This window comes from Balaenoptera acutorostrata, chromosome 10, assembly GCF_949987535.1.
Source record: "Balaenoptera acutorostrata chromosome 10, mBalAcu1.1, whole genome shotgun sequence".
Classification (NCBI taxonomy): Eukaryota; Metazoa; Chordata; class Mammalia; order Artiodactyla; family Balaenopteridae; genus Balaenoptera; species Balaenoptera acutorostrata.
Window position 1 is genome coordinate 67,605,111 of NC_080073.1, and position 27,546 is coordinate 67,632,656.

A 27,546-nucleotide genomic window follows, 5' to 3' on the forward strand; every position below is an offset into this window, starting at 1 on the left:
AATGAGGAAACATTTCTACCTCCCTGTCATTTTAATTTTGAAAACCATGATTTTTACCTGTATATAGGGACACATAGGCAGTTGATTATTGCTGCTTCTTGTTAATCACAGAAAACTTTAGTAGTTTTGTAAGAAATTGACTCTCCACAGTGCTTGATACTTTCCTTTCGTGTATTGGGGATTGAAAAGCCATCTCTGAAATTGGTTGGGCAGTGGTCACTTTGAGTAGTTGGGATGGTACCAGATGTTGAATCCTGTGTTCTGTGTGACCCCTTCAGACCAAAGATTGCAATGTGATAGCCTCCAAGCTGATGTTCCTGTTGGATGACCTGCTCTGGGTGCTAACTGACTCACAGCTCAAGGCTATGATGAAATATGCAGAATCACTGAGTGAGGCCATGGAGAAGTCAGCACAGCAGAGAAAGAGCCTGGCCCCTGAACCTGTACAGGTTAGAGGTGAAACAGAGACCCTTGGTGGCAGTGGGGAGATGGTAGGCCGGACCTAATTCATACCTCCACTGTGAGTGGAGCCTAGACTTTATTAGGCTTATTTGGGGGAATTTGTCATTCACTTCTGGAGGTACATAGGCTTTGCCTGTGCCTCTGATTTATTCAGTTATTCTGTTCTTTGGGTGCCTCTAGTGTGTTAGGTATACAGTGTTAGCCACTGGAAAGCCTCTTGTTCCTGTCCTTGGAACTCTTGCTGTCTTAAAATATGGACTATAAACAAGTTATTACAATATGATGTGATAAGTGCTGTAATAGAGGTAAACACTGTGCCATGAGAGCACAAAGAAAAGGGATCCAACTACCTGGGCTGAAAGAGGGCATTTAGGGAAGACTTCCTGGAGGAGGTGTTTTAGCATCAGTCAGCTAAGTTCTAGGGGAGTGAGAGCTTAGAAGGCAATTCAAATCTCAGAACAGGACTCTGACAGTTACTAGATTAATTATAATTTGGCTTCTTGGAGTTTGGGTTATTTAAGTGGGGTAGACCTACATGAGATACCAGACGAATAGTTATGAGAAGGAAGGGACACCTTGTCAGATTGTGGTTTTCTTCAGGCTGAACTAAAGCTTAAAGAAAGCCAGCAAGGAGGCTGTCTGGGTCTGGACTTCTTGTTTCTCTCTGTCACGTGTAGATCACCCCACCTGCTCCCAGCGCCCAGCAGTCCTGGGCCCAGGCGTTCGGTGGCAGCCAGGGCAGCAGCAACAGCAGCAGCAGCCGCCTCAGCCAGTACTTTGAGAAATTTGATGTGAAAGAGTCCTCCTACCATCTGCTCATCTCCCGCCTGGACCTGCACATTTGTGATGATAGCCAGTCCCGAGAGCCAGGTACCCCGTGAGGCCTGAGCCTGTGCAGGGTGGTCCATCACCGCCTGGAGCTCTGGGCAAAGCTTGGGGATGGAAGGCTGTTTTCAAGACTATGTGGGGTATTTGTCTGGCTCCCCTTAATCACAGGCCTTCCTTAGGCCTCTGTGCTCCTGTGGCAGCTCTCTGTCTGCGAGTGCTCTTCAGCCTTTAGGATGCAGCAGAACTACCTGTGAGACAGTAAGACACAGGAGCTGGGCCTCTTCCCAGCCCCCACTAAATCGGAATCTTCAGGGGTAGAGCCCAAGCAGTGTATACTTTTTTTTCCCTCCCCAGAGTCTTTTGGGCAATGATAACCACTGTTATAAGCTTTCAGGAAAGTAAATTCAACTATAGGAAACCTCAGAATTTTCAGATCTTTGAGTCAATTTAAATAGTTATTATGTATAAATGTGTTCTTCCGAAGCAGAGAGGTTATGGTGTGTTCTTGTCATGCTTTTTCATTCATTAGAGCAATTTTTTTTTTAACATGGTGTTCCCTAAATCACATATTAATTTAAACTGCATCAATAGAAGTGTGGGTTCCAGAGCTCTGGAAATTCTTCTCTGGCACCTTTGTGGACTCCATTTGGAACTCTGAGCCTTGTTTTTGATGCTGTTCTTGAGGACATTAACAAAGAGAAAGCATCCCAGGAAGGGTGTGCAGATTGTTTAATGCTATGGAAACTGTAGCATAGAAGGAAAGAGTTGAAAGACACAGAGATATTTCATATGAAAAAGAGTAGACACAGGATATAGGAGAGCCATCTTTAAATAAAGAGAAGGCGTTAATGCAGAGTGGAGTGGTCCTTAGGAAAGTCAAGCCCAGCGCCCTTCAGACATTGCTTTTATTTTGTGGTGCTGTAAGCAGAGCATAAACAAATAGCACCTGCTTTTTTGGCAGACATCTCTGCCCATTTGAGACTCACTAGAGCAATTGGTATTAAGTACACATACACATTTATTCAGAATGAAAAAATAATTGACTCATTTCTTTCCTTCATGAGCCTTAGGGAAATCACTTCACCACTCTGAGTTTCTTCATTTGTGAACCTTGAGTTAAATTATATCTTACTCATTTACTTTATAGGTCGTTATCAGGCTCAAATGACATAATATACTGAATTTGGAGGACATTAATCATAGGCCAGTATTCGGTATTATTATTTCTCTGCTGCCAGTTCCTTCAATACTCTTTGTCCTCCCTCTACACCCCTCTGCCGCCAGCTCTTGTTTTTAGATGCCGTCCTATGGAAGCTTGTGTTCTTGCTGCCTTTTCCTCTCTGGAGGTTATGTTTGCTTCTTAATGAGACCTAGATTCATTTTCCTTGGGGGAACCTACTACCTTTTTTTTCTGGGACACCAAGCACCAATGCCTCTCTTGCTTTGCTCTACCTTGGTCTTGAAGTGACTTCGGCCCCTCTCCACTCCCAATATGAAAGAGCTGAAAGGAGCAGTGACAGCGTAAAGATTGCTTTTGCCACCACAGCAAATAAATTGCTCACTGTTTTGTTAGCCACTAGTTTTGGAAGTTCTTTGCTAAAACAATTATTTTTTTGTTTGGTTGTTTCTTCCAAGTGTTACTATAAAGACCTTGCAGTTTTGTTTTGTTTTGTTTTTAAAAATATTTATTTATTTATTTGGTTGCACTGGGTCTTAGTTGCGGCATGCAGGATCTTCGTTGTGGCGTGCGGGATCTTTTTCAGTTGCAGCATTCGAACTCTTAGTTGTGGCATGCATGTGGGATCTAGTTCCCTGACCAGGGAACGAACCCGGGCCCCCTGCATTGGGAGCGCGGAGTCTTAACCACTGCGCCACCAGAGAAGTCCCTGTTTTGTTTTGGTTTTAATCCTTTCAGAAATCTTTATTAAAAATACATTATTGAGAGTTTCATCCTTTTGCTTGATAAGAGTGTATAGCACTGTCCTCTTCATGTAACAAGGTCCTGCAATCCATACTATTAGGTGAATGACTAGCCTTCCCTGAAGCCCCCATGTATTTATTAAGCTAAGTGAATCTACTTGGTGGATTTTAGGAAAGTTTTGGATGAGATATTTTTAGATAGAGGGATAAATCCCAGCCAACCGTACCCAGGTGTGTCATATGACTCTGTGAAGGGACAGGGAACACAAAGAGTTCTTGTGACTTTGATTCTTCTCCTTGGATTTGGGAAGAAAGGGGAAGGGAGAACTAGGTGTTACGGAAAGGGTGCTAAGATTCTCTGGAGTTGTCCTGTCCAATATGGCAGCCACTAGCCACATATGACTATTGGGCACTTGAAATATTGGCTGATCCAAATTGAGATGGGGTGCAAGTGTAACATATGCATGGGATTTCGAAGATAGAGTACAAAAAGAGAGTGTAGAATACCTTAATAATTATTTTCATATTGATTACATGTTGAAATGATATTTGGAGTATATTGGTTTAAATAATGTGTAATATTAAAATTAAATTCACTTTTTTAAAAAAACTTTTTTAATGTAGCTACTAGAAAATTTTAAATTACTTATGTGGCTTATGTTACATTTCTATTGGATAGCATTGCTCTAGAACTCTCTGTCCAGTATGGTAGCCAGTAGCCACATGTGGCTATTTAAATTAAAATCAAAATTAAATAAAATTAAAAATTCAGTTCCTCATTTACACCAACAACATTTCAAGTGCTCATTATAATCTATGGACCATAGAAGATGTCCATCATCACAGAAAGTTCTTTTGGATAGTGCTGCTCTAGGGACTCCTTGAAGGCTACATCTGTCTGCTTTTTCATTAAGGGACACTATAGCCTGGATATTGGGACCCCTCACTAATACGCTCGTCTATCCCTTGGTATTGGAGGTGAAGTTATTGGAAACTTGGTGGGTAACTGGGGACGGCTTGGTTTGCAGTGGGGCAGCACTGTCTCTTAAAATCAAACTGGAGCAGCTCGCCCTTCAGGCTTCTGGGAGGAGGTAGGTGGTTGATGGGGAAAAGAGTGTCATCTGCCTCTTTTTAGTTATCTCCCTCAGGATAAGGGCTGTGAGCCAAAGCTTTCTTCACCTCTCTTCAGGCTAGGCTATCCTCTCCCACCATCTCACTGGAGAATTTTAGTCATTTATGTACACTATTTACCATTTATGTGTCATATATGATTATGTGTTTATAATTAAATATGTTGATAATGGGTAATTATATTTGATTTCTATTCTAAACCTTATTTTAATATGTTCAGTCGTGTAGTTTATTGTTCTTTTAGTTCCAAATAAATCCAACAGAGGGAGCATGGCTGTGAAACCCTCTCCCTCTAGTAGCCTAGGTCATGCATGTTCAACTGGGATGATATCTCCCCACAGCAGGGAAAAATCCACTCTTTTCTTTTAAACAGATATATATTTATTGAGATATCATTCATATACCGTACAATTCACCCATTTAGAATATACAACTCAGTGTTTTAAAGTATAGTCATAGGGTTATGTGATCATTACTACAATCTAATTTTAGAACCTTTTTGTCATCCGTAAAAGAAACTCTGTACCCATTAGATGACACTCCCCATTTTGTAGCTGTAAGCAACCACTGATCTTTCTGTCTTGATGTTTGCCTATTCTGGACATTGGAAATTGGTTCTTTGGTGAGGGGTGGGGGTGAAAAAAATCTTAGATATAACAATGCTTAACCTTATTGACAAAATTTTATTCCTTAGTGTTTAATTTCTCTTATTGAGTTTTCTTGGGTATCATATGAGCAACACTGATGTTGAGTTCATGGAAGATCAGGGCTATAAACTATGGCAAATAGATGGCTGTGATTAGAGGACTTTCTATCGATTGCTTGATCTCAAAGTCAGATGGTGAGAGGTGGCCTGTACATAGCTAGCAGCTGTCATTGGCTGCCTCATCAGTGTTGTTTATATTTAATCCTTAGTACTTTTGTGATTTGAACTTTGAGAATTAAATAAAAATAGTTTATATTTTATTATTTAATTATACAAATTGTTCAACAAATCAATAATTTAGTTAAATGTTGAAAAGGAAAAATATTGACACTATCTGAATATCTAGCACCTAGTTAAGCTAAAGTTATTTTCTCATGTTAAGCAAAGTTAAAAGCTAACAAAATAATAATTTTAAGAAATTAATTTAAAAACTTTATTTTATTCAAAAATAATTTTGAATAATTAAAGATTTGATTATATCACTATTATGTATTAATATAAATTGCTAAATTGCATATGTGATTCTATACATTATAATTTTTATAAGAAATAAATTACATTAAAAGTTACTCAGCAGGGCTTCCTTGGTGGCACAGTGGTTAAGAATCTGCCTGCCAATGCAGGGGACACGGGTTCGAGCCCTGGTCCGGGAAGATCCCACATGCCGCGGAGCAACTAAACCCGTGTAACACAACTACTGAGCCTGCGCTCTAGAGCCTGTGAGCCACAACTACTGAACCCCGCGTGCCAGAACTACTGAAGCCCATGCGCCTAGAGCCCGTGCTCTGCACCAAGAGAAGCCACTGCAATAAGCCCGCGCACCGCATTGAAGAGTAGCCCCCACTCGCCGCAACTAAAGAAAGCCCACGCACAGCAACAAAGACCCAATGCAGCCAAAAATAAATAAATAAATTTATATATATATAAAAGTTACTCAGCAGATATAGTTATAAACTTAAGTTAAATATTAATAGCTTTAAATTTTTTTAACTTTTCACATTTTATTTTTTAACCTTTTTAAAAAAAATTTTGGGGGCTTCCCTGGTGGTGCAGTGGTTGAGAATCTGCCTGCCAATGCAGGGGACACGGGTTCGAGCCCTGGTCTGGGAAGATGCCACATGCCGCAGAGCAACTGGGCCCGTGAGCCACAATTACTGAGCCTGTGCTCCGCAACAAGAGAGGCCGCGATAGTGAGAGGCCCACGCACCGCGATGAAGAGTGGCCCCCGCTCGCCGCAACTAGAGAAAGCCCTCGCACAGAAACGAAGACCCAACACAGCCATAAAAATAAATAGAAAAATAAATAAATTTAAAATATGCTTGTTTCTTTTAAAAAAATTTTTGGCTGCATTGGGTCTTCGTTGCTGTGCGCTGGTCTTTCTCTAGTTGCAGCGAGCGGGGGGCTACTCTTCATTGCGGTGCTTGGGCTTCTCATTGCAGTGGCTTCTCTTGTTGTGGAGCATGGGCTCTAGGCGTGCAAGCTTCAATAGTTGCAACACGCGGGCTCAGTAGTTGTGGCACGTGGGCCCTAGAGTGCACAGGCTTCAGTAGTTGTGGTGCGTGGGCTCAGTAGTTGTGATGCCTGGGCTCTAGGGTATGCGGGCTTCAGTAGTTGTGGTGTGTTGGCTCTAGAGTGCAAGCTCAGTAGTTGTGGCGCACGGGCTTAGTTGCCACATGGCATGTGGGATCTTCCCAGACCAGGGCTCGAACCCGTGTCCCCTGCATTGGCAGGCAGATTCTTAATCACTGTGCCACCAGGGAAGTCCCTTAACTTTTAACTTAAAAGAATTATTTAGTCTTTCTTAACCTGGCATTGAATGAAAGGAATAAGCTTTATTCTTACTCTTTTTATGTATAAAGCACAGGTAGACATATAGTACATAAGATATACAGTATATCTGTGGTATTAAATTTCATGGAGAAGGGACAATTAGGGAAAAAATAGCTAAACAGGCTCCTATGAGGTGGTAATTATGACAAAAACGTTGAGCAACAGGAACACAGGTGTAGGTGTATCTCCTAGTAGGATGGTGATTAGTCCAGAACCTTGGCATGGTGATATCTAGAGTGGATGGAAATGACCCTCCTGGTTGTAGGTGTACCAGCTTACAGCTAGAAGGTCCCATGGTATTTCCCTTCACCTGGAAATAGGATGGAAGGGATAGGAGGGAAGTGCAGAACAGGGTAGCTTAGATAACACACATATGCAGAAGAAATAGTCCTTGTTCTTACAGTTCTTAGAGTGTAGTTGGAGAGATAAGACAGAAACATGGAAAGTTCATTCATTTAGTAAGAAGTAAATGTAAATTCAAGGTAAACAATAGAATATTTGACTTATTGCAAAAAAATTCAATTTATCTACACTATTCTGTATGTTTATAATGTCCTTGTTAGTGCAGTGTTTTTAGTGTTCCATGGTACTTCGTATGTACAGTGTGTAATGACAGTCTTACATCACAGCTTTAGCTAAGAAATGAAAGGAAGTAACATGGGTCCTGTTTTTTGGGGAGTTTGGCTTATGCCTCTCCAGGTGTTGTGCTGAGGGACAGCAATACTACTATTGCCAGGTTTGGGGGAACCAATCAGTCAGGGTTGTCAAGTGTGCCTGTGGGAGACCTAGGATTGGAATTCCAGAATCCTGAGTTTTGTGGTTTCTTTTGTCTTTCTGGAATTCTGACAGCCATTTACAGAGACAGTGGAATATGCTTTTTAAAAAAAATCTTTTAGAGCATGTCCATTGCAATTCAAAAGAGGAGGGCCTCAGCCTTGCAAATCACCTGACATCATGGCCTTTCGGCTGCACTTATGTATCAGCCAGGCTTTGGAGCTGACCCTTAGGAGGACTTTTAAGTGCTTCAAGTGGTGTTTAAGCCTGTGTTTCTTCTGCTGCTGTTCACCTTTATTTTTCTTTGTAGGTGTCTCCGCAAACAGACTCATGGGTGGTGCAATGCAGCTTACCTTTCGCAAGATGGCATTTGACTATTACCCCTTCCACTGGGCAGGTAGGAGAATTCTGAATGGGTGCAGTTTTAGCGTGGCCTAAGTATTGAGGCCATATGCCTGGGTTCATCCCTGACTGCCCAGCAGAAGGGTGCCAGGGATTGCAGCACATGCTCAGAGAGGTGTTGGCAATAGTCCTTTTCAAGAGAACATCTTCTGGAAACTTGCAGGGTCCACTGTTGATGAGAAGCAGTAGGAGGGCAGGCAGTGTCTGAGATGTTGCTTTTGATTCTGTGCTCTACCCCTTACTTCCACTAGTTTTAGAGCCTCTCCAGTGGTCCATGGTCAAAGATGGCAAAAGTCAGCAGCTGGCCTTTAGGGAACCCTAGGGAAAAATCACATATAGAATCCAGAAGAACTTGAGTGCTCTCACTAGATAATTTTTACTTATCCCAGAGAATTTTGGATTGGCGGTGAGGGATCAGATTCTGAATTATGGAAAACTATACCAATGGAAAAGAAAAATGTAACATTGGATCATGATCTTAGACTAAAATCTTTTTGCTTTATCGCACAGGCGATAGCTGCAAACATTGGGTACGTCACTGTGAGGCCATGGAGACCCGAGGCCAGTGGGCCCAGAAGCTGGTGATGGAATTTCAGAGTAAAATGGAGAAGTGGCACGAGGAGACAGGTCTGAAACAACCCTGGCACCTGGGGGTAGGCTCTCCCTTCCGGAGGAAAGCAGGTGGGTTATGAGGAGCTGGAGGACTCCTGTTGCTTTGCCTCTTGACATTTACCTTTGAGTATCCAGTGGCGATAAAGCACTGGACTGGCTAATTATCCCAACTTACTCCCAGCTGATTATTCCAACTTTATCCCACGGAGAGACATCCGTGACTTTTTTCTTTACGGAGTCCTGTTTGTTTCCAGGGATAGCTGCAGTGTGGAAGAGAGGTTGTTAGCTTCTCTATTCAATAGGCCGTTGCCTTGGTCTTAAGGAGAGAATAGTTTTTGAGTTCCATCCTGGAGCTTGCCAGTGTTAAACTCTTTCCTACATATAGCATTAATGATCTTAGGGTTTTTACTTTCCGAATTCTATTAATGATGATAGTTGAGTGTATCTGATTCTTTTTCCCACCTTCTTATTTTTATTTAGATTCTCTCTCCAGTTCTCGAAAGAACCCCCTTGAGAGAAGCCCCTCTCAGGGCCGACAGGCTGTCTTTCGGCCTCCAGCATGGAATCGCCTGCGCTCTAGCTGCTTGGTAATACGGGTGGATGACTTGGACGTCCACCAGGTAAGGAGCCCACGACACAGGGAAACAAGGCTGGAAAGGGGTGGAGCAGTTCATTTGGAACGCAACACATGTGATCAAGGTTGTAGAATTCGGGGGCTGTTTCCCTCCCTTCCAGGTGGATTTGACACTTTGGTCTGTTTCTTTCTGAGTGTGACTGCTGAGATCAGGACTTGGGATTCCCCACTTTGCTCTGAATACCCTGCTACAAACCTTTCACTGAAAAAACGAACTTGTAGATAGTGTTAGTCAGGTGTGAGAATGCCTGGAATCTGCGTGAAGAGCACTCTGCTCCCTGTGACAGACTTTGGAAGAATTGTAGAGGCTTTATCCTCCCATCTCAGAGGAAATGGAGGAAATTCTATTCTGGGTGCTGTATAGATGCTAACAGCAACTCGTGATTGCATAGGTTTCTACAGCTGGACAGCCAAGTAAGAAGCCATCGACGCTCCTTTCCTGCAGTCGGAAACTTCACAACCTCCCCACTCAGGTCTCTGCCATTCATATTGAGTTCACAGAGTATTACTTCCCCGATAATCAGGAGCTGCCAGGTAAGCACCTGCTCTGGTCATTCCTTACTGTCTTGCTCTTGCTCTTCACATTTGTCAGCCTCGGGGGCTCTCTGCTTATATTCTGTTTGTTATTTGGAGTTTTAAGTGTTTGAGTTAGTTTAGCACACCTTTGTTGAAAACTCTTCCCTGTGTAAATATATACCTTTGATAATAAAATGAATATTAGCTGATAAGTAAGAGTCGAGCTGCTACTTCATTCATGGTGATTCTTTTTTTCTCTGCTTTCCAGTTCCCTGTCCCAATCTTTACATTCAGTTAAATGGTCTGACATTTACTATGGATCCTGTCAGCTTGCTCTGGGGAAACCTCTTCTGCCTGGATTTATACCGCAGCTTGGAGCAGTTCAAAGCTATCTACAAGCTGGAAGATTCAAGCCAGAAAGATGAACACTTGGACATCCGACTGGATGCCTTCTGGTTGAAGGTAGGGTAGAGAGTGGGACTTTTGTTCCCTGTTGGTAGCCACAGCTGCACTTCTACCATGGCTATAATCCAAGGTTCTGCTCTGTTCATTTGATAGAAGTAAGGAAAGCAGTTTTGGGTTCAGCCCAAATGGTCTTTCATGTGTGTATTAATGGTGGGTTGCAGAGTTGCTCAGCTGGCCATTCTGAATTGGGTTTCATTTTCTCTCTGAAGGTGAGCTTCCCGCTGGAGAAGAGAGAGCGGGCTGGGTTGCACCGTCCCCAGGCCCTTGTCTTCTCTGCATCAGGCGTGACTGCCACCAATACACGTCACGCCCCACATTGTAGCTGTCCAGACCTCCAGAGTCTCTTCCGGGGTTTTGCTGCTGCTGAGTTCTTTCATTCCAATTATGTTCAGTTTCCCAAGGTGCCAGGCGGCTTTAGCCTTCTGCACATGCTGTTTTTGCATCACGCCTTCCAGGTGGATTCCCGACTCCCTCAATCTAGTGCCCTCCCTCCCCAGAGGCTTAAGGCTTCCCAGGATCTCTGGTCCATCCACTTCACCCAGATCTCCTTGGACTTTGAGGGAATAGAGAACTTCAAAGGCCATTCCTTGAATTTTGTGGCCCCCTTCCCCTTGTCGATTTGGGCCTGCCTACCCCTCCGCTGGCAGCAAGCCCAGGCACGAAAGCTCCTTATGGCCACAGAAGGGAGGCTGAAAGCATCCGCCAGCTTTGGCAGTCCTGTCCATTCTGAGGCCCTTGCCCCTGACACTGTGTCCCATCAGAGGTCAAAGACTGAGCATGATTTGAAAAGCCTATCAAGCCTTACAGAAGTCATGGAAATTCTGAAAGAAGGCAGCAGTAGTGTGGATAACAAAGGGCCTCTGACAGAGCTGGAGGACACGGCAGATGTGCATGTGCTCATACACTCGCCTGAGCATGTCCGAGTGAGGCTTGACCACTACCAGTACTTGGCTCTCCTCCGCCTGAAGGAGGTGCTCCAGGGTCTTCAGGAGCAGCTTAGTAAGGATACCGAGGCCATGACTGGGTCTCCTCTGCAGGACCAGACAGCTTGCATTGGCGTCCTCTTCCCCAGTGCTGAGGTAGCTCTGCTCATGCATCCTGTCCCTGGGGCTGTTGAAGCTGACTCTGAGGGTTCAGATACTACGAGCCTCGTAGATTCAGAGCTGTCTCCTTCAGAGGATAGGGAGCTGAAGTCTGATGCCTCCTCAGAACAGGGCCCAGCAAGCCCCAGGAAGGTTCTGGAGGACAGTGGCGTTGAAAATCTGGATGCATCCCAGGATAGGCCGCTGCCTCTCCATAGCAGTGGAGAAGCGCAGGACTCAGATCCTCTTGCACAGCGGGAGGCAGGGAAGGGCCATGAGGCACTTGATTCCTTACAGGCCAAGAGACTGAGCAGCGCCCAGGCACCTAGCTCACCAGCTGAGTTGAAGCCCCCAGGGGACAAGGATACTGCTGTGAATGGACAGGGCGAGCTCATCCCCTTGAAGAACATTGAGGGAGAATTATCAAGTGCTATTCACATGACCAAGGATGCCACAAAGGAGGCTCTACATGCCACCATGGACCTCACCAAGGAAGCTATGTCCCTGACTAAGGATGCCTTCAGTCTGGGCAGAGACCGAATGACCTCCACCATGCACAAGATGCTGTCTCTGCCCCCAGCCAAGTGAGTGGTTCTCTGCCTCCTTCATTCGCCTCCTCTCTCCCTCCTAGCTCTGGCCATTGGGCTCAGGCCTCCTGCCGTGTGCGCTTGTAGATTGGGAAGCACCGTGTGGTCCAGGAGCGTGTATGGAATGGTCTAGTTAATGTGGCAAAGCCTTTAGTTTTCAGAGCTGCCTGTAGAGCAGCGGAAGAACTTTCAGGCTACTTAGAGGATGTAAGCATACCAGTCAGAGGGACTTTATTTTCAGGACTACACCTAACTCTGTGATAGGGGAAGAACCAGAAATTGCAATAAAATAACAAAATCCCATGGATTTTCTCATGCCTCCATATATCTTAGCCTGGTCTTAGGCAGTTTTCAAGTCAACATTTATTGCTTCTTAGCATCAAGCTGTCTCCTCTTTCACTGATTCACTATTATTGATACAGCTATGCTGTATCAGAATAATAATACCTGGCATCTGTATGATATTTTATTCTTTTCAGTGGTCTCTCACATAGTATTTTGTTTGATGTAATCTCCACAGCAGCTCGGGGAGGTCGCTGCAGATGTTTGTATCCCCAGTTTATAACTGAGGAAATGGAAGCTTCAGAGAGGATGAGCCCATGGATCCTGTATCTTATAACTAGAAAAGCTGGGGCTTTGGACTTGCTCTTTCTGGTACACCTTATCAATATCTGTCAGAATAATAGAGAAGGAAGAATTTCACTCATCCGTTGAACAAGTATTTTTTTAGCCCTTATGTGTGCCAGGCTCTGTGTTAGATGCCGGGGCTACAGTGGGGAGTAAGCAGAAAACACAGAAATGCACAGTCAGAAGAGTGGGAAGGTATAGATTTTTCCATGGGTGCCTGTGGTTTTAGGAAAGATAATGAAAACTATGGGAAATCTTTGCTGGGACACTTCGTGGTTTGGGGACCATGGTTTGAAGATCAGTGGCTTTAGAACTTTTGTTTAAGTGGATTTTCTTAAGTGTGTCTCAAAGCAGTGCCTGCGGGTATACTAGTACCTGCTAGGCCTAGATAGCCTAGGAGGAAAGAGAAGGAAAGCTTAAAGGATTAATTATGTAATAATACTAGGCAACATTTATTGAGTACTTTCTATGTGTCAGGCCTTGTCCTAAATATTACAATATTAATGCATTGAATTATTGTAAGAACCCTATAAGGCAGGTCCTAATATCACTCCACATTTTACAGATGAGAAAACTGAGGCTCGGAGAGGTAAGAAACTTGCTCAAGATCACACAGCTTGTGAGTGGTGGGGTGAGGATTGAAAGCCTGGACTCCCAGTCACCTAATGTGCTACCTTTTCTAATTAGAGAAGAGTAAGGGAGATGGGAAAAGAGAGGTAAAAAGGAGAAAAGAAAGGTGTGTGATACAAACTCTTTTTGAAACACCAACACTGACTTCCTAACTGCCCAGGCCAGTGGCCTTTTCTCAGTCATCTTTTTCCAGGACTCCTCTGTACAGTCAGCCTTGCTGGTCAGTTCATTCTGGGCATTTGTAACCCACCCAGTTCCTCACACTTCTCAGAAGGAGTCTTTTCCTTTCCCTTGGCTGCTCTCTTCTTCCTTTTATCCTGTAAATGGAACTGTTCCACAGCACTAGGCTGTCCATATTCTGATCACTTTTGTCATAATTTTTATTTTTTAAATTATAAAAATGATTTGTGTTCATTTCGTTGACAATGTGGAAAAATAAAAGAATAAAGAAGAAAACGTAACAGTCACTTGTAATGACACTATCCAGAGATAGCCATTATTTACATTTGCATCTGTTTGCTTCCAATTTTTCGACACATATTTGTGTATCAATGTGAATGCTTATATGTGCCTACTCATATAAAGTACACAAATATTATTTTATAATATTTGTGTATTTATATTATTTCTATATAATATAGAAAATTTCCAATTTTGTTCACTTTATGATTTATTGTGAATAGTTTCCCATTCATGAGGTACTTGAACATATAATTTTTAATTGCTCTATTATATTCTTGCAAATATAATAATAAAACCAAGGCTGTGTTAAACATCCCTATTTTTGTGAACATTACTCTTTATGCTTATCTAAATCTTTAGAATAAAACCCAGAAGTGGAATTACTGGGTCAAACACTACAAACATTTTAAGGTTCTTGATGTACTTGCCAAACTTTCAGAAGGTTTATATCACTCTGCATTTTTTAATACATTTGACCCTTGATCAATGTGGTGATTAGGAGCACTGAATCTCTGTGCAGTTGAAAATCTGCATGTAACCTATAGTTGGCCTTACCTATAAGAGGTTCCTGCATATGTGTGGTTCCAACGCATCCACAGATTCAACCATCCGTGGATTGTGCAGTCCTATAGTATTTACTCTTGAAAAAAATATGCATATAAATGGACCTGTGCAGTTCAAACCCGTGTTGTTCAAGGATCAGCTGTACTTTCTCTCTAGGTTATTTTGTCCATCTCCTCACGTCTGCGAGAGTCCTTATTTTCAGTCCTGACTTTCCTCCCCTCCCCTGCTCTTGCTTTAAAACTATCTACTGCCCATAGGTCCACATTGATCTCCCAGGGGTGCCTTGAACCTCACATATATAAAACTAAATTCCTTATCCCTCCCTCCCCCGGCCAGTTCTCTTTTTTTTTTTTTTTTTTAATGAGGATCTTGAATCAGATGCGTATGTTTGATTGATTGATTGATTGATTGATTTTTTGGCTGTGTTGGGTCTTCGTTTCTGTGCGAGGGCTTTCTCCAGTTGTGGCAAGCGGGGGCCACTCTTCATCGCGATGCGCGGGCCTCTCTCGTTGCGGAGCACAGGCTCCAGACGCGCAGGCTCAGCAGTTGTGGCTCACGGGCCCAGCCGCTCTGCGGCATGTGGGATCTTCCCAGGCCAGGGCTCGAACCCGTGTCCCCTGCATTAGCAGGCAGATTCTCAACCACTGCGCCACCAGGGAAGCCCTGGTTCTCTTTTTCTTTCTTTTTTTGGTGGCATCATTCTCTTGCTCATTCAAGCTCTGCCTCTTCCAGGCATTTGTCAGGTTCTGACCATACTTTTAAACTTAAGCATGCTTCAGAATCATCTGGAGGCTTGTTAAAACACAGAGTGCTGAGCCCTGTCCCCAGAGTTCCTCGTCCAGTAGGTCTGGGATGGAGCCTGAGAAACTGCATTTCTAATGAGTTCCCCTTTAGATGATAATGTTCCTGTGAGGATGACGCTGGGAGCACAGCTCTAGGGAGTCTCACATCCGTTTTTCCTGTCTTCTCCCACATGTGGACTATTTTAGTGAACTATTAGTTGATTTCCTCATTGGGTATCTTTCCCTCTCTAGCATATTTGAAAAAGGCAGGTCAAACTTCTTTTTTTTTTAATTTATTTATTTATTTATTTATTTTTGGCTGCATTGGGTCTTCGTTGCTGCGCGCGGGCTTTCTCTAGTTGTGGTGAGCGGGGGCTACTCTTCGTTGTGGTGCGTGGGCTTCTCGTTGCGGTGGCTTCTCTTGTTGCAGAGCTCGGGCTCTAGGCGTGCGGGCTTCAGTAGTTGTGGCACGCAGGCTCAGTAGTTGTGGCTCACGGGCTCTAGAGCGCAGGCTCAGTAGTTGTGGGACACGAGCTTAGTTGCTCCGTGGCATGTGGGATCTTCCCAGATCGGGGCTTGAACCCATGTGCCCTGCATTTGCAGGCGGATTCTCAACCATTGTGCCACCAGGGAAGTCCCAGGTCAAACTTCTTAAACCACAGGTATGATCTTGTTATTTCCCTTTTCTAAAGCCTTCTGGCTTTTTCTTTATTCTCCCTGAATTGAGTTTGAACTTCTTAGTGTGGAATAATTAGTTATTATGATATATCCACATGGCACTTTACAGTTTTTTAAAATAGACTTTATTTTCTAGAGCAGTTTTAGCTTCACAGCAATATTGAGTAGACAGTACAGAGATTTCCCGTATGCCTCCTGCACTTCACAGTTTTCAGAGCACTTTCATGCATTATCTTTTGTCCAGGGTTTTCTATAATCTGGCTGCCACTCATGTGGTAAAGTGAAAAAAGCACTTAGCAAGAAGTTAAGAGACTTGGGTTCTTCTTAATTCTACCTTTAACTGGGACTGGGTCAGTTTCTTCACCTATAAATAAAATAGGAGGGTGAGCACATAAGGTCTTTAAAGGTTTCTTTAAAGAAACCTTTCTAACTTTATCTTCTATTGCTCTCCCCTAACAAAACTTCCGCTCCAGCTGAGTTGAGCTCTTTACTAGTCTCCAAAGGTACATTTCGTTTTCTGACTCCATGCCTTTGCTCATGCTGTTTCTTCCCCATGGAAGGCCCTCTTCGTCATCTCTTTCACAGTCCTTCAAGGACCACCTCAAACATCATCTCTTTCCACAGAGCCGTTCTCTTCATCCTTTCCCCTCTTTGGTATTGCCTAGCCTTTGGCTTGTACCCCTGTCCCTCTTATGGTGTGTGTGACTTACTACCATATAAGGTTATTTGTGTATAAGTCTCCTCTCTCCTGATAGAATGTACATTCTTTGAGGACAGGGGGTGTCTTATTCATCACTCTCCACCACTGCCCGGTGCCTTGTATGGTGCCTTGTATGCAGAGGCTATTCAGTAAGTACTTGAGGAATGAACATGGGTTTCAGGTACCATTCATAAGCACCAGGGCTGTAGGTAGTTGGTCTCTTCTGTACATGGGATGACCCTGAATAACCTTGACATTTGATATGGGAGAACTGCCTATGCAGTTTGAAATGCTGGAATATGAGGATTCAGAAAGGCCAGCAGTTGAAAAATGGTCTTGTAGCAGGTAATAGTTGACATCAAAGTTTATGTATACAATAACGGTCTGGGCTGAAAAGGATGGGTATTGCAAGGGAATGGAACAACATACCTCCTAAGCCACATTTGTGGGTTTTGTTTTTGTTTTTTAAATAGGGAGCCCATGGCCAAGACAGATGAGGGGGTGGCAGCCCCAGTAAGTGGAGGTGCTGCCCGACTCCGATTTTTCTCCATGAAGAGGACAGTATCTCAGCAGTCATTTGATGGTGTCTCATTGGATAACAGTGGCCCTGAAGACCGGATTTCAGTGGACAGTGATGGCAGTGAGAGCTTTGTGATGCTCTTGGAGTCTGGTAGGTGGAAGCAGAGCCGGGCAGAGTTGTAGAGCCCCAAGAGTGTTCTTTCTGATGCCTGTATTCAGACCAGCAGGATGCAAAAGGAGCTGAGATTTGATAAAGTAGACATTTTCTTAATCAAAAAACCAAAAGAAGAGAGAAATTTTTTTTTAAATTTTATTTATTTATTTATTTATTTATTTATTTATTTATTTTTGGCTGTGCTGGGTCTTCGGTTCGTGCGAGGGCTTTCTCTAGTTGCGGCAAGTGGGGGCCACTCTTCATCGCGGTGCGGGGACCGCTCTTCATCGCGGTGCGCGGGCCTTTCACTATCGCGGCCCCTCCCGTTGCGGGGCACAGGCTCCAGTCGCGCAGGCTCAGCAGCCGTGGCTCACGGGCCCAGCTGCTCCGTGGCATGTGGGATCTTCCCAGACCAGGGCTCGAACCCGTGTCTCCTGCATTAGCAGGCAGATTCTCAACCACTGCGCCACCAGGGAAGCCCCAGAAGAGAGAAATTTTAGTGGATCTGTGGCGCTGACTTTATCCCCACATCTTCTAGGTTATTGATTAGTACTTGACCTTTATCACAGAACAACACTGAAAGAAGAGAGCGCTAGTCTTACAGCCATGTAGCTGTGGCGGTAAGACTAATTCTGTGGCTATATCAATGGTGTGTGTGTTTATTGTCTGCTCTTTGCCTAAACTATGTATTTTATTGTTGGAAAATAACTAGGAGCTTTTTGTCTATGATAAAACAAGTAACCTTTAGGCATTAGATTAATCACCACTAGGAGTTAACACTAGTTCTTTCAGCTTATTGAAATGAAAACTTTTAAAATCGCCCTTTAAGAGTATCTAAATGAAAATAAAAAGAGAATGTACTGTTTCTTAAGCTGGATGGTATATATCCATGTTTGTTTTGTTATTATTATTAATTTCTTATGGGAAAATCCAAATATTTAAAAATAGACAGAATCAAATAGCGAACCTTCATATACCCATTACCTAGCTTCAGATATTAAGAACTCATGGCCATTCTTGTTTTATATATTCTTCTGCCCACTTCCCTTCCTCCCATATTATTTTGGAGCAAATCCCAAACATATCATTTTATCCATAAATATTTTCATTATGCATCTCTAGAAAATACAAATTTTTAAAATATTAAAAATTAAAAAAATTATGGTAAAATACAATACACATAACATAAAATTTACCATCTTAACTATTTAAAACTATAATTTAGTAGCATTAATTACATTCAAATCATTGCATAACCGTCACCACTATCCATCTCCAGAGCTCTTTCATCTTGCAAAACTCTATACCCATTAAACAATAACACCTCATTCCCTCTTCCACCAGCCCCTGGCAATCACCATTCTACTTTCTGTTTCTATGAATTTGACGACTCTGGGTACCTCACATAAATGGAACCATACGTGACTGGCTTGTTTCATTTCACATAAAATGTCCTTAAGGTTCATTTACGTTGTATGTAGCATGTGTCAGAATTTCCTTCCTTTTTAAGACCATTATTTGTTGTATGTTTATACCACATTTTGTTTAACCATTTATCCGTCCGTAGACACTTAGGTTGCTTCCATTTACAGACTTTCTTTAAGGTGCCCAAATACCATTGACCTTTTAAAAATTAACAATAATTCCCTATATTCATTAAATATCTAGTTAGTCTTCAAATTTCCAGTTGTCTCATGAGTGTCATAAATGTTTTGTTTTTATAGTTGTCACTGTTTTTAGAGATTGGATTTGAATAGAATTTTTTGACTTTCAAATTCTTTTGTTATCTTTCTTATTCAGAGTCTGGTCCAGAATCTCTTCCACCAGGATCTCTTCCCAATGTCTTAGACAGTGCTGGTGTTCAAGGGAGCCCTGTTGCGGATAGTTATGGCCAGGGATCACCAGAGGCCAACAGTTCAGCCTCACCCAGTGGGGAAGACCTCCATCTTCACCTGGTCAGTTGTTCTACTTTCTTCTCTGCAGAGGGTAGGCTCTAAGCTGGAAGCTTAGGACTCAGCTAAGGGAGTCTCCTTTTACAGGTTTCAGTTCTGGTCCTGAAGGTGAATGAGGTGTCTTTGGGGATTGAGGTACGTGGTGAGGACCTGACTGTGGCCCTGCAAGCAGAGGAGCTGACCCTCCAGCAGCTAGGCACCGTGGGACTCTGGCAGTTCCTGCATGGACAGTGCCCAGGTGAGGATGGTGCGATTGCAGGAGAGCTGGTGGGATTTTTCTGGGGCATCCATAGCTTAACTTGCTCCTGTCACTGTGCTCCAAGGGCAGCTACCTTAGTGCCAAGCCCTTGGCGCTTCTCTCCAGCAGCCATTAGGGGGAGGAAGAAGTCTAATGAAGCCTCCTTCTTGCAAGGTGCCTCTCCCAGAGCTCTTTCTGGGGTTTTGTACTCAGTAGGCTAGTCTCCATCCTCACCTCCCAGGTGCTCCTTATGCTTATATATGAGGACTGTGTCCACTTCTTTGTGAGGCTGCTAACATCAAGCTATATCTGATCAGGGAACTTCTGATTCAGTCCTTTGATGTGAATTATCATTTATACTTTAAAAGATGACAGGAAAAATCTGGGCTTATGCTACATGCTTTGTTTAAAAATTTTTAAAAAAATATTGAGTAGATACTAAAAGAATACTTATAAAATACATATAAGGTATAAAATAACAACAATACAATGAACCCATGTACCCACTACCTAGTAAATAGAACAGTACCATTAACTTTGAAGTCCCTGGGAGTCCCTCTCCAGAACCTTCCTCTTGCCTCTCACCTATCATAGGGAATCACTGTCCTGAATTTTGTATTTCTCATTCTCTTGCTTTACAATTCTTCTGCATGTGTTTGTATCAATGTATTATTTAGCTTTGCAGTTTTTCAGGTTTTTCTAAATGGAATCATAGTTTGTATTCTTTTGTGATTTGCTTCCTTCAAGTACCATGATATTCTTCAGATTCTTCTAGGTTGTTGAGTTAGCTATAATTTATTCATTTTTACTACTATATAATATTCTATTGCAGAAATATACCACTTTTTGCTTTTTTAAGAACTGCTTATGCGTACTGTGAAATTCACTCCTTGTAAGTATACAATTTGATAAATATTAGTAAGCTTACAGGGTTCTACAACCATCACCATCACCCCCAAAATATCTCTTGTACCCATTACTCTAGTTACTTCTTCAGTCTATTCTGAACAGACATTTGGGTTGTTTCCAGTTTTTTTGCTATTTCAAATAGGGTTGTCTTGACATGCCCATCCTTGTATGTGTCTCCTGATATGTATGTTGGAGAGTTTCTCCAGGTTTATATTCCTGAGGAAATAATTGTTAGGTCATTAGGGTAAGGTATAGCTTTAACCTTTGTAGATAATGCCAATTTGTTTTCCAGAATGGTTGTACCAATTTGCACTTATATAGGTATGTAAGTTGTTTCATAGCCTTGGCTACACCTGAGATTATTCTTTATGCGGTTTGAGGAAATTAGCATAGATCCTGCTTGGCTTCCTCAGAGAGAGGTGAGAAGACCAAGACTTGGAGAAAGGAAGAGGTGATCAAATATAGCAGAGTTGAGGGTCCTCTGTTTGTTTGTTTGCTTGTTTGTTTGTTTTTGGCTGTGCTGTGTGGCTTGCGGGATCTTAGTTCCCTGACCAGGGATTGAACCTGGGCCACAGCAGTGAAAGCACCGAGTCCTAACCACTGGACCGCCAGGGAATTCCCAAGGGTCCTCTGTTTTAAGAGCTTTACCTTGGCCATCAGCCCAGTGCCTCTGATTCATAGCAAGACCAGCTTTTTATTGGTCCTTAACATCCCTTCTGTCATGAGAGGCATTAGAGCAAAGTAGCCAAGCCCACAGTCTTTGCAGTCAGGCTGCCTGCGTGCAAATCGTATCCTTGCTACTTACAAGTTGTGTTACTTTGGGCAAGTTACTCTCTGTGCCGTAGTTCTTTCATCTCTAAAATGGGAATGATAATAATACTTCTGGCCCAGGGTTGTTAGGAATATTAAATATATATAAAGTGCTTAGAGCAATCACTGGCTAGTAATTAATTCATATGTTTTCCTTCTGTCTTTCTTCTCAAAGGCACAAGCTTTCAGGAAGCCTCAACTTTGAAGACTGGCCACATCAGGCCAGCTGTAGGCCTTCGCTTTGAGGTGGGGCCTGGTGCAGCTGTTCATTCCCCTCTGGCCACACAGAATGGCTTCCTGCGTTTCTTGCTTCAGGGCTGTGACCTTGAGCTGCTCACTTCGGTGCTCAGTGGCCTGGGGCCCTTCTTGGAGGATGAGGAGATCCCACTGGTAGTTCCCATGCAGATTGAGCTCCTGAACTCCAGGATCACTCTAAAGGTGAGAGGAACTTTTGGGTTTTACCCTAGACTTTGTCAGGCAAGGGATTCTGGCAGTGACAGCTGTTAACTTCTTCTCCTGTCCCTGTAAAATGTGGTGAGGATCAAGTGAGGAAATGCATATTAGCATTCTTTGTCAGTGTTACAGTAGTACATAAAAATGTGTTTCTGGCAAAGAGTCCTGGGTTCAAGTGAGGGGATCTTGTCTCTAGCCCTGACCCTTGGCATGCAGCATGACTGTGCAAGCCCATTAGGTTATCAGATCCTCAGTCTCAACACCTCTAGAGTGGGAGAGACTCAATTATGCCTCTCACATCTCGCAAGAATGTATGGATAAACATACATTTGACATAAAAGTGCTTCCAGCTCAATGGTAGAAGCATGGCTTGTTACCTAAGTTGCTCTGAGCTGGTTGGGGGCATCATGTGGTTTCTCTCTTTCCTATAGGACGATATCCCCCCCATCTATCCGACCTCTCCAGGCCCCATCCCCATCACTCTAGCCATGGAGCACGTTGTGCTGAAGCGGAGTGACGATGGTGTGTTCCACATTGGCGGTGAGTTGGGCTTGTCAGCCTCCTGGCTTCTCTGCCTTTTTGCTCCTGTAAGGGAATAGGTGACAACTAGGAATAGTCTGCGTGTTGCTGGCAGCTTGTCATTTAGAACCTTTACTTTTTTCCAGCTGCTGCTCAGGACAGACCATCAGCCGAAGTACTTAAAAGTGAGAAGAGGCAGCCCCCAAAAGAACAGGTGTTTCTGGTGCCCACAGGGGAGGCTTTTGGCCCACAGGTGAGGATATAACTGAACAGTACCTTTCATAAACCCTTAGGGGCTGTAATCACAGAAGCTGGTAAAACCCAGAAGGCTGAAAAGGTTGCTTGTGCTGGGTACAGCTGGGCGGTGTGGGCTCCTGTCACCTAGCAGCAGCTTCTAGAAGTGCTGAACAGAGGATGTAAGTCAGGAGCTGGAGGTGAATAGTTGCTGATGGCATCTTCCACCTGTTGCTGTCCCTGCAACTGATGAACTCGGAAGAGGGATTTAGGCTCTTAGAAAATATCTAGTTGGGTTCTCTTGATCATTGACCAAACTTATAGGTTGTTCTGCTTGAATTCTTCCTCCTCATTCCCTTACTGGATGTTTCTGCAAGGTGTGTTACCTTATTCATTCACTGTGAATTACTAATTGTTCCTCAGGTGCAAGAACTGCCTACCCTACAAAAGGAACTTATAGAAACTAAACAAGCATTGGCTCATGCCAACCAGGATAAAGAAAAACTTCTTCAGGAGATTAGGAAATATAACCCGCTCTTTGACCTCTGACAACAATGGCTCAGCCATCTGTGCCAAGGAGAGAGGAGGAGATCACCAGCAATCACACCACCTGCGACAGGCACCATCCAGTGTTGGACAAGTCAGCTAAGGATGCTCAACTCACTCCTCATGGTGTCCTTTCTACTAGCAGTTCTGACTTGGATGGAAGACAGGGCAAAGTATTACCACGTTCCAGGAAGTTGGGGGCAGCTTTGTGCGTGGCTCAGGCATCACGTCTTTCCTGTATAAAGCCTTTTGGCCCTCTGCACACTAGGCGGAATCTCCTCAACACTGTAGGGTCATTTCACCGTCTGGTTTCACAGCAGAGACATTTGCTTACTCCGCCTGTGTGAACAAGGCAGAGTACCCATCTTCTCAGTTGGTCACCCACAGAGCCACCAAAGATTCTATGTTCCAGAGCTTCCTGTAGTGGACCTGAGAAGTCCTTGGCCTGAGCTTCGGCCACGGTAGTAGAGTGGAACAGGAAATAGCCAGCAAGGCGGGAGCCTGGGGAGGCACAAGAATAAATGAGACATGGATTCTGCCTTGTTTGGAAAGGAAACCAAGCTCACGTCATCTTGGCTCATATTACAATCAGATTTTTCAGGGTTAAGCTTTCTTTCTGTGATGCTTTCATCGCTGTGATGCTGTGGTAGGAAGTAAACAACAGTAGCAGCTCACTTGTATCATCTTTCCCTTCTATAAGGCAATCTGTTTGAAATTTAAGAAGAAACTATTCACCCTGAGCTAGGTTGAAGGCATGACATGGTGAGGGTCGGTAGGGGAGCTTGGTTCTGCGCCGCTGTTGCTGGCCGTGTCCCTCTTCCACAGCTGCACCTCACAGATTATTTCCTGTCTCCCTGGGGTCCCTGGCACACCTGCTTTCCCAGCACTATGACTTTCTACCAGCACTCTTGTTAGCACTTGGTGGTTTGGGAGCTGAAAATGTGTTTTAAAACTGTAACATTAACATCTCAGCCTGTTTCCTCTCACGCCCCTCTATCACTGTGGCTTTTTAAAATCATGTTAGTTTGACTTAAGTAAAAGACAAAGCAAAACAAAACCCTTCAACCTAGCTAGGTTTTGCCCCTGCCTGATGAAAGAGCTATTTCCCCCTCTTTCTTTACTACCGAATTCTTTACCAACACCCTATCTTCATCCATACTGCTCTGTGATATACTTCAAGCTGTGTTGGACAGAAGTTCATCAGCTAACTCACCTTGAATTGGCAAGATGGCAAAATAGTGATTTAGTAGTGTTACTAAAGTCTTAATCACACATGACTTACTGAAGGAAAGATAAAATGGTTTCCTTTATGGGAAATCATGCCTGACTTGTATATTCTAGTTTTTTGAGGATAAAAAGAAATATGTGTTCAAGAAGGAACAAGATCTAATTTGCTCAGACTTTTACAGACTTTTTGTTGTGGTTCTTCACTAAGGCAATCTTAAAAACAACAATTACTATGAGATTATGGGAATGTTCTGTCATGCTTAGGAAACAATGCAGAGACTTAAAAATAAACACCTTTCTAGAGAGAATGTTAACAGGGTAAGTTCCCTATGGGTTGATGCTTGGTTTAACCTTATTTAAGAATTTTATAAATAACCTGAAAGTAGGATATTACAGTGCAATCAAATGTCACTGCTTCCAGGCAGTGAAAGATAAACCAGAAGAAATTGAAAAAAAAAAGTGAAATTACAGAAGATTCACAAACTGGGCTGTGAATACTCAGGAAAGTGACAAGTGAGGTTTTGTGTAGGTAAGTGTGAAGTAACGCACTTAGGGGAGAATCAGCAACCAGCGAGGCAGTGAGCTCTGTTAGAACTCAGGAAAGAAACCTAAGCATTGCTGAGAGGGAGGAGGGGTCAGTGTGCTGCTGTGGCCAAAAGCCCGACTGCATCATCAGGAAGGGCACGTGGAGCCAACACAGAAAACAGCACCTCATGCAAGGCCGTGGTAATGTCTTAAATTATCTGTGCACTTCTAGTGACCTTATTTACAAAGTGTATGGTGAAGAGAGGAAAGGTCCAGAGAACAGCAAAAATTATCAGGTGGTAGAGGTACTTCCACATGTGGACACATCTTTAAAATGTTGGCTCCAGTTCTGAAAAGATGAAAGTTGAGGGTAGTGTTAGATCAGATATTCAGTCAAGAGCAGGGACATGTTCTTCAGGTCCCAAAATACTAGCTCTAGGGCCGTACCTATTAGCCTTAGGTAAAAGAAAGCACTTCTCATAGCAAATCAGAAACTTCTAGGCGTCATTGTTCAAGAAGTGGTGCTGGCAGAAACTGTATGGGTACAGAAGGTTTAAGAGGAATCCTTGCATGATGGTTTTCCAAAAGGAATTATGGAAAACTAGGGCTATTTGGTGATATACAACAGAGAGGGTAACTGCATCCCTCCACAGACTCCCCCTTAAGTGCCTTTTTCAAAGGCAGAATGATGAACAAAAAGAATCACACTCCTCTCAAGTATGGCATTTCTAATGTGTTTAAAGGGGGAGGAGGGAGAGCCAGTAGCCAGAAAATAGAATTATTCAACCTTAGGTTCACCTGAATTGGTATAAAATCACATTCTGATTCTCTTCCCTTCACCTCCTCTTCTACCCACTGTGTCCCTCCATGCAAAGGATTGCTTGGTACACCCTCACCTTAAGCTTGTGCTTGGTGGGAGGCAATAGAAACAAATCTGGCAAGCACTGAGGCTCACCCCTTTAATGAGCAGAGCTCAGTCAGGTTTCTGGGCTCTCTGGCGCTCTCGTCCATGTAACAAATGGAGCCCTAGAATTTGAATTTCCTTATGTGACAGCTTTGGGCATTGTGTCTTGAAGTTCCTGCCTCAGGAAATGTGGTTGGGGTCATTGTCCCATGGAATTTTAGTAAAAATCATCTTGTATAACTTCATACTCCTATTCATTGGGGGAAGAACAACTTTCATAATGAAGAAATGTGACCTTGTTTGTAGTCCTCAGGATAAACGTAAAGGAAAAAGACGGAAGGAAAACATAGTAGCATCAGCTCCTGTGGACTGCTTACAATTTCTGCCTTGGAGCTCTAAGACTCTGTGAACAAGAAATAACAATACCTCAAGAAAATGTCTGGAGTGATAGCACCGCTATCCCTCAAAAGACTTCAGCCACCGCACATCACCATTTCAGCTGTGAAGCATTTACAACTACGTATCATCTACGATCGTCTAGAGTCCCCGTTTACACGGATATACTAGAGATGTGCTTTAGTGCATATGGACTGGTTTAAATCTCTCTTAGCTGAGCTGCAGGGACGGTTATCAATCTCAAATTCTGTTTTCAACTCACTGGAATAATTAACCTAGTCTATTAGACTTAAGACAGGAGGAGTAGGTTCTGTTCTCATGATGGCTGCTTTTTGCTGTGTATTTAATCTGACCCTCATTTTGCCACAGGCCTCAACCTTTACGTACCCTTTTTCATGGTTCTGAAAGGAATGGTTCCTGTCTATGGAATATACAAGGGATAAGCCACCCCTCACATACCCCATAACTTAAATGCTTCCATTTAACCCATTTACATCAGTTTCCCCATAGGCTAGTTCAGGGTTTTCTTTTTTTTCTCTCCCCTATTTAATACTTGCCTAAACTTCCAAAAACAGTTATAGTAATATCACAAAACTATGGAAACAACATTGCTACACAAGCTAGTAGGATGACAACTGGTTATTTGAGAACTGCAAGAGCTGTGTCATTGCCTTGTGATTTACCATAGTAATTACTGTGTTTCAAGAGATTCTGGTGTGATGTCCTGTCCTTTCAGGGACTACGGCCTTCCCCAGGATCTTCCCCCACCTTCTGCTAGAATAGGAATATTCCCATTCACCTCTGGGTAGGTATGGATAGTAGCTGTTGTTGAATGGGGATTATTTTCTCCCTCTCTTACAACAGATACAAGCGGAAACACTCTCAGATAACCTTAAACTGGGAGGCTTTGCTAAGTGGCTAGACTTGGGATGTGTACTTCCTTCTTTATTATTTGTAAATTTCAGCCTTATCCAGTATCTCAAACTGCAATAGGTATAGTTCTTATAACCACTTAAAAAGCTCCCTCTGAGAGCTGAGAGAAGATCTGTTTTTGTTTTTCCCTTCAATATATTAGTTTTTGGTCAAGATTTAGCCTGAGTCTTACAGCATTTCTTTGTGGAATACACTACTGAAGTGTCTTCTCCATTGGCTAACTACACGTTTAAAGCCATGAGTTTTAATGTACGATAATATAATCCAGATTTGCCCAACTTTGTGTGTCCAAGCTGTTTCCCCCACTCAGGGTGCTAAACAGAATTGGAATCTTTACTAAGACATGCTCAGGAAAGCTTCAAAAGAGAACAGCTTCAAAACCCCTCTCGTTATGACACCAAATGATTGAGAGGAAAGAATTCTTGGGGATTGCCAGTTATATTACAGTAGCCTTATTACTGCTTATCACTGTCAATAAAAGGTCACTCCATTCCCCTCTACGTGAGGAAAACAATGAGAATGTATCCAATGAACTGGAATATTGGTCAGTATTGGGAAATATTAATGTTGCAGTATCTAATCAAACCTTGAGTGTACTGGTTCTGTGAACCACTTGAAAAAAGCAAATTAAACTTATTAAACAGTATTGGTTCTGGTATATCTGTTTATAGCAATTGAAACATATGGGTTTTTACATTGTTTTTAAGTACTTTAAGTACTCTTTTATGAGATAAAATTTTAATGGTTCTGGTAGGAAATGGGGAGGGCTCAAATTTTCACAAAAAAGCCAAGACCAGTTTTATTCTGACACCAAAAAAGAACGATGAACTTCTCC

The 27,546-nt window shown here is 43.0% G+C and overlaps 1 protein-coding gene across 3 annotated transcripts in view; it reads left to right on the top strand.

Annotated features, from left to right (window-relative positions):
• BLTP3A (bridge-like lipid transfer protein family member 3A) overlaps positions 1 to 27,391 on the top strand; it is a 61,200-nt gene extending 33,809 nt beyond the window's left edge. Inside the window, exons 7-21 of one of the 3 annotated variants that reach the window (XM_007198003.2) lie at positions 279 to 449; positions 1,140 to 1,332; positions 7,962 to 8,048; positions 8,564 to 8,734; positions 9,146 to 9,285; positions 9,692 to 9,833; positions 10,084 to 10,277; positions 10,490 to 11,946; positions 16,866 to 17,062; positions 18,866 to 19,020; positions 19,105 to 19,255; positions 21,150 to 21,412; positions 21,859 to 21,967; positions 22,093 to 22,199; positions 22,604 to 27,391. In XM_007198003.2, coding sequence (XP_007198065.2) covers positions 279 to 449; positions 1,140 to 1,332; positions 7,962 to 8,048; positions 8,564 to 8,734; positions 9,146 to 9,285; positions 9,692 to 9,833; positions 10,084 to 10,277; positions 10,490 to 11,946; positions 16,866 to 17,062; positions 18,866 to 19,020; positions 19,105 to 19,255; positions 21,150 to 21,412; positions 21,859 to 21,967; positions 22,093 to 22,199; positions 22,604 to 22,729 — 3,663 coding nt within the window. In that variant the 3' untranslated portion in view covers positions 22,730 to 27,391. The remainder of the gene's footprint in view (positions 1 to 278; positions 450 to 1,139; positions 1,333 to 7,961; positions 8,049 to 8,563; positions 8,735 to 9,145; positions 9,286 to 9,691; positions 9,834 to 10,083; positions 10,278 to 10,489; positions 11,947 to 16,865; positions 17,063 to 18,865; positions 19,021 to 19,104; positions 19,256 to 21,149; positions 21,413 to 21,858; positions 21,968 to 22,092; positions 22,200 to 22,603) is intronic. The other 2 variants (XM_007198004.2, XM_007198005.2) reach the window with 2 other exon arrangements.
• Positions 27,392 to 27,546: the final 155 nt, after the last annotated feature.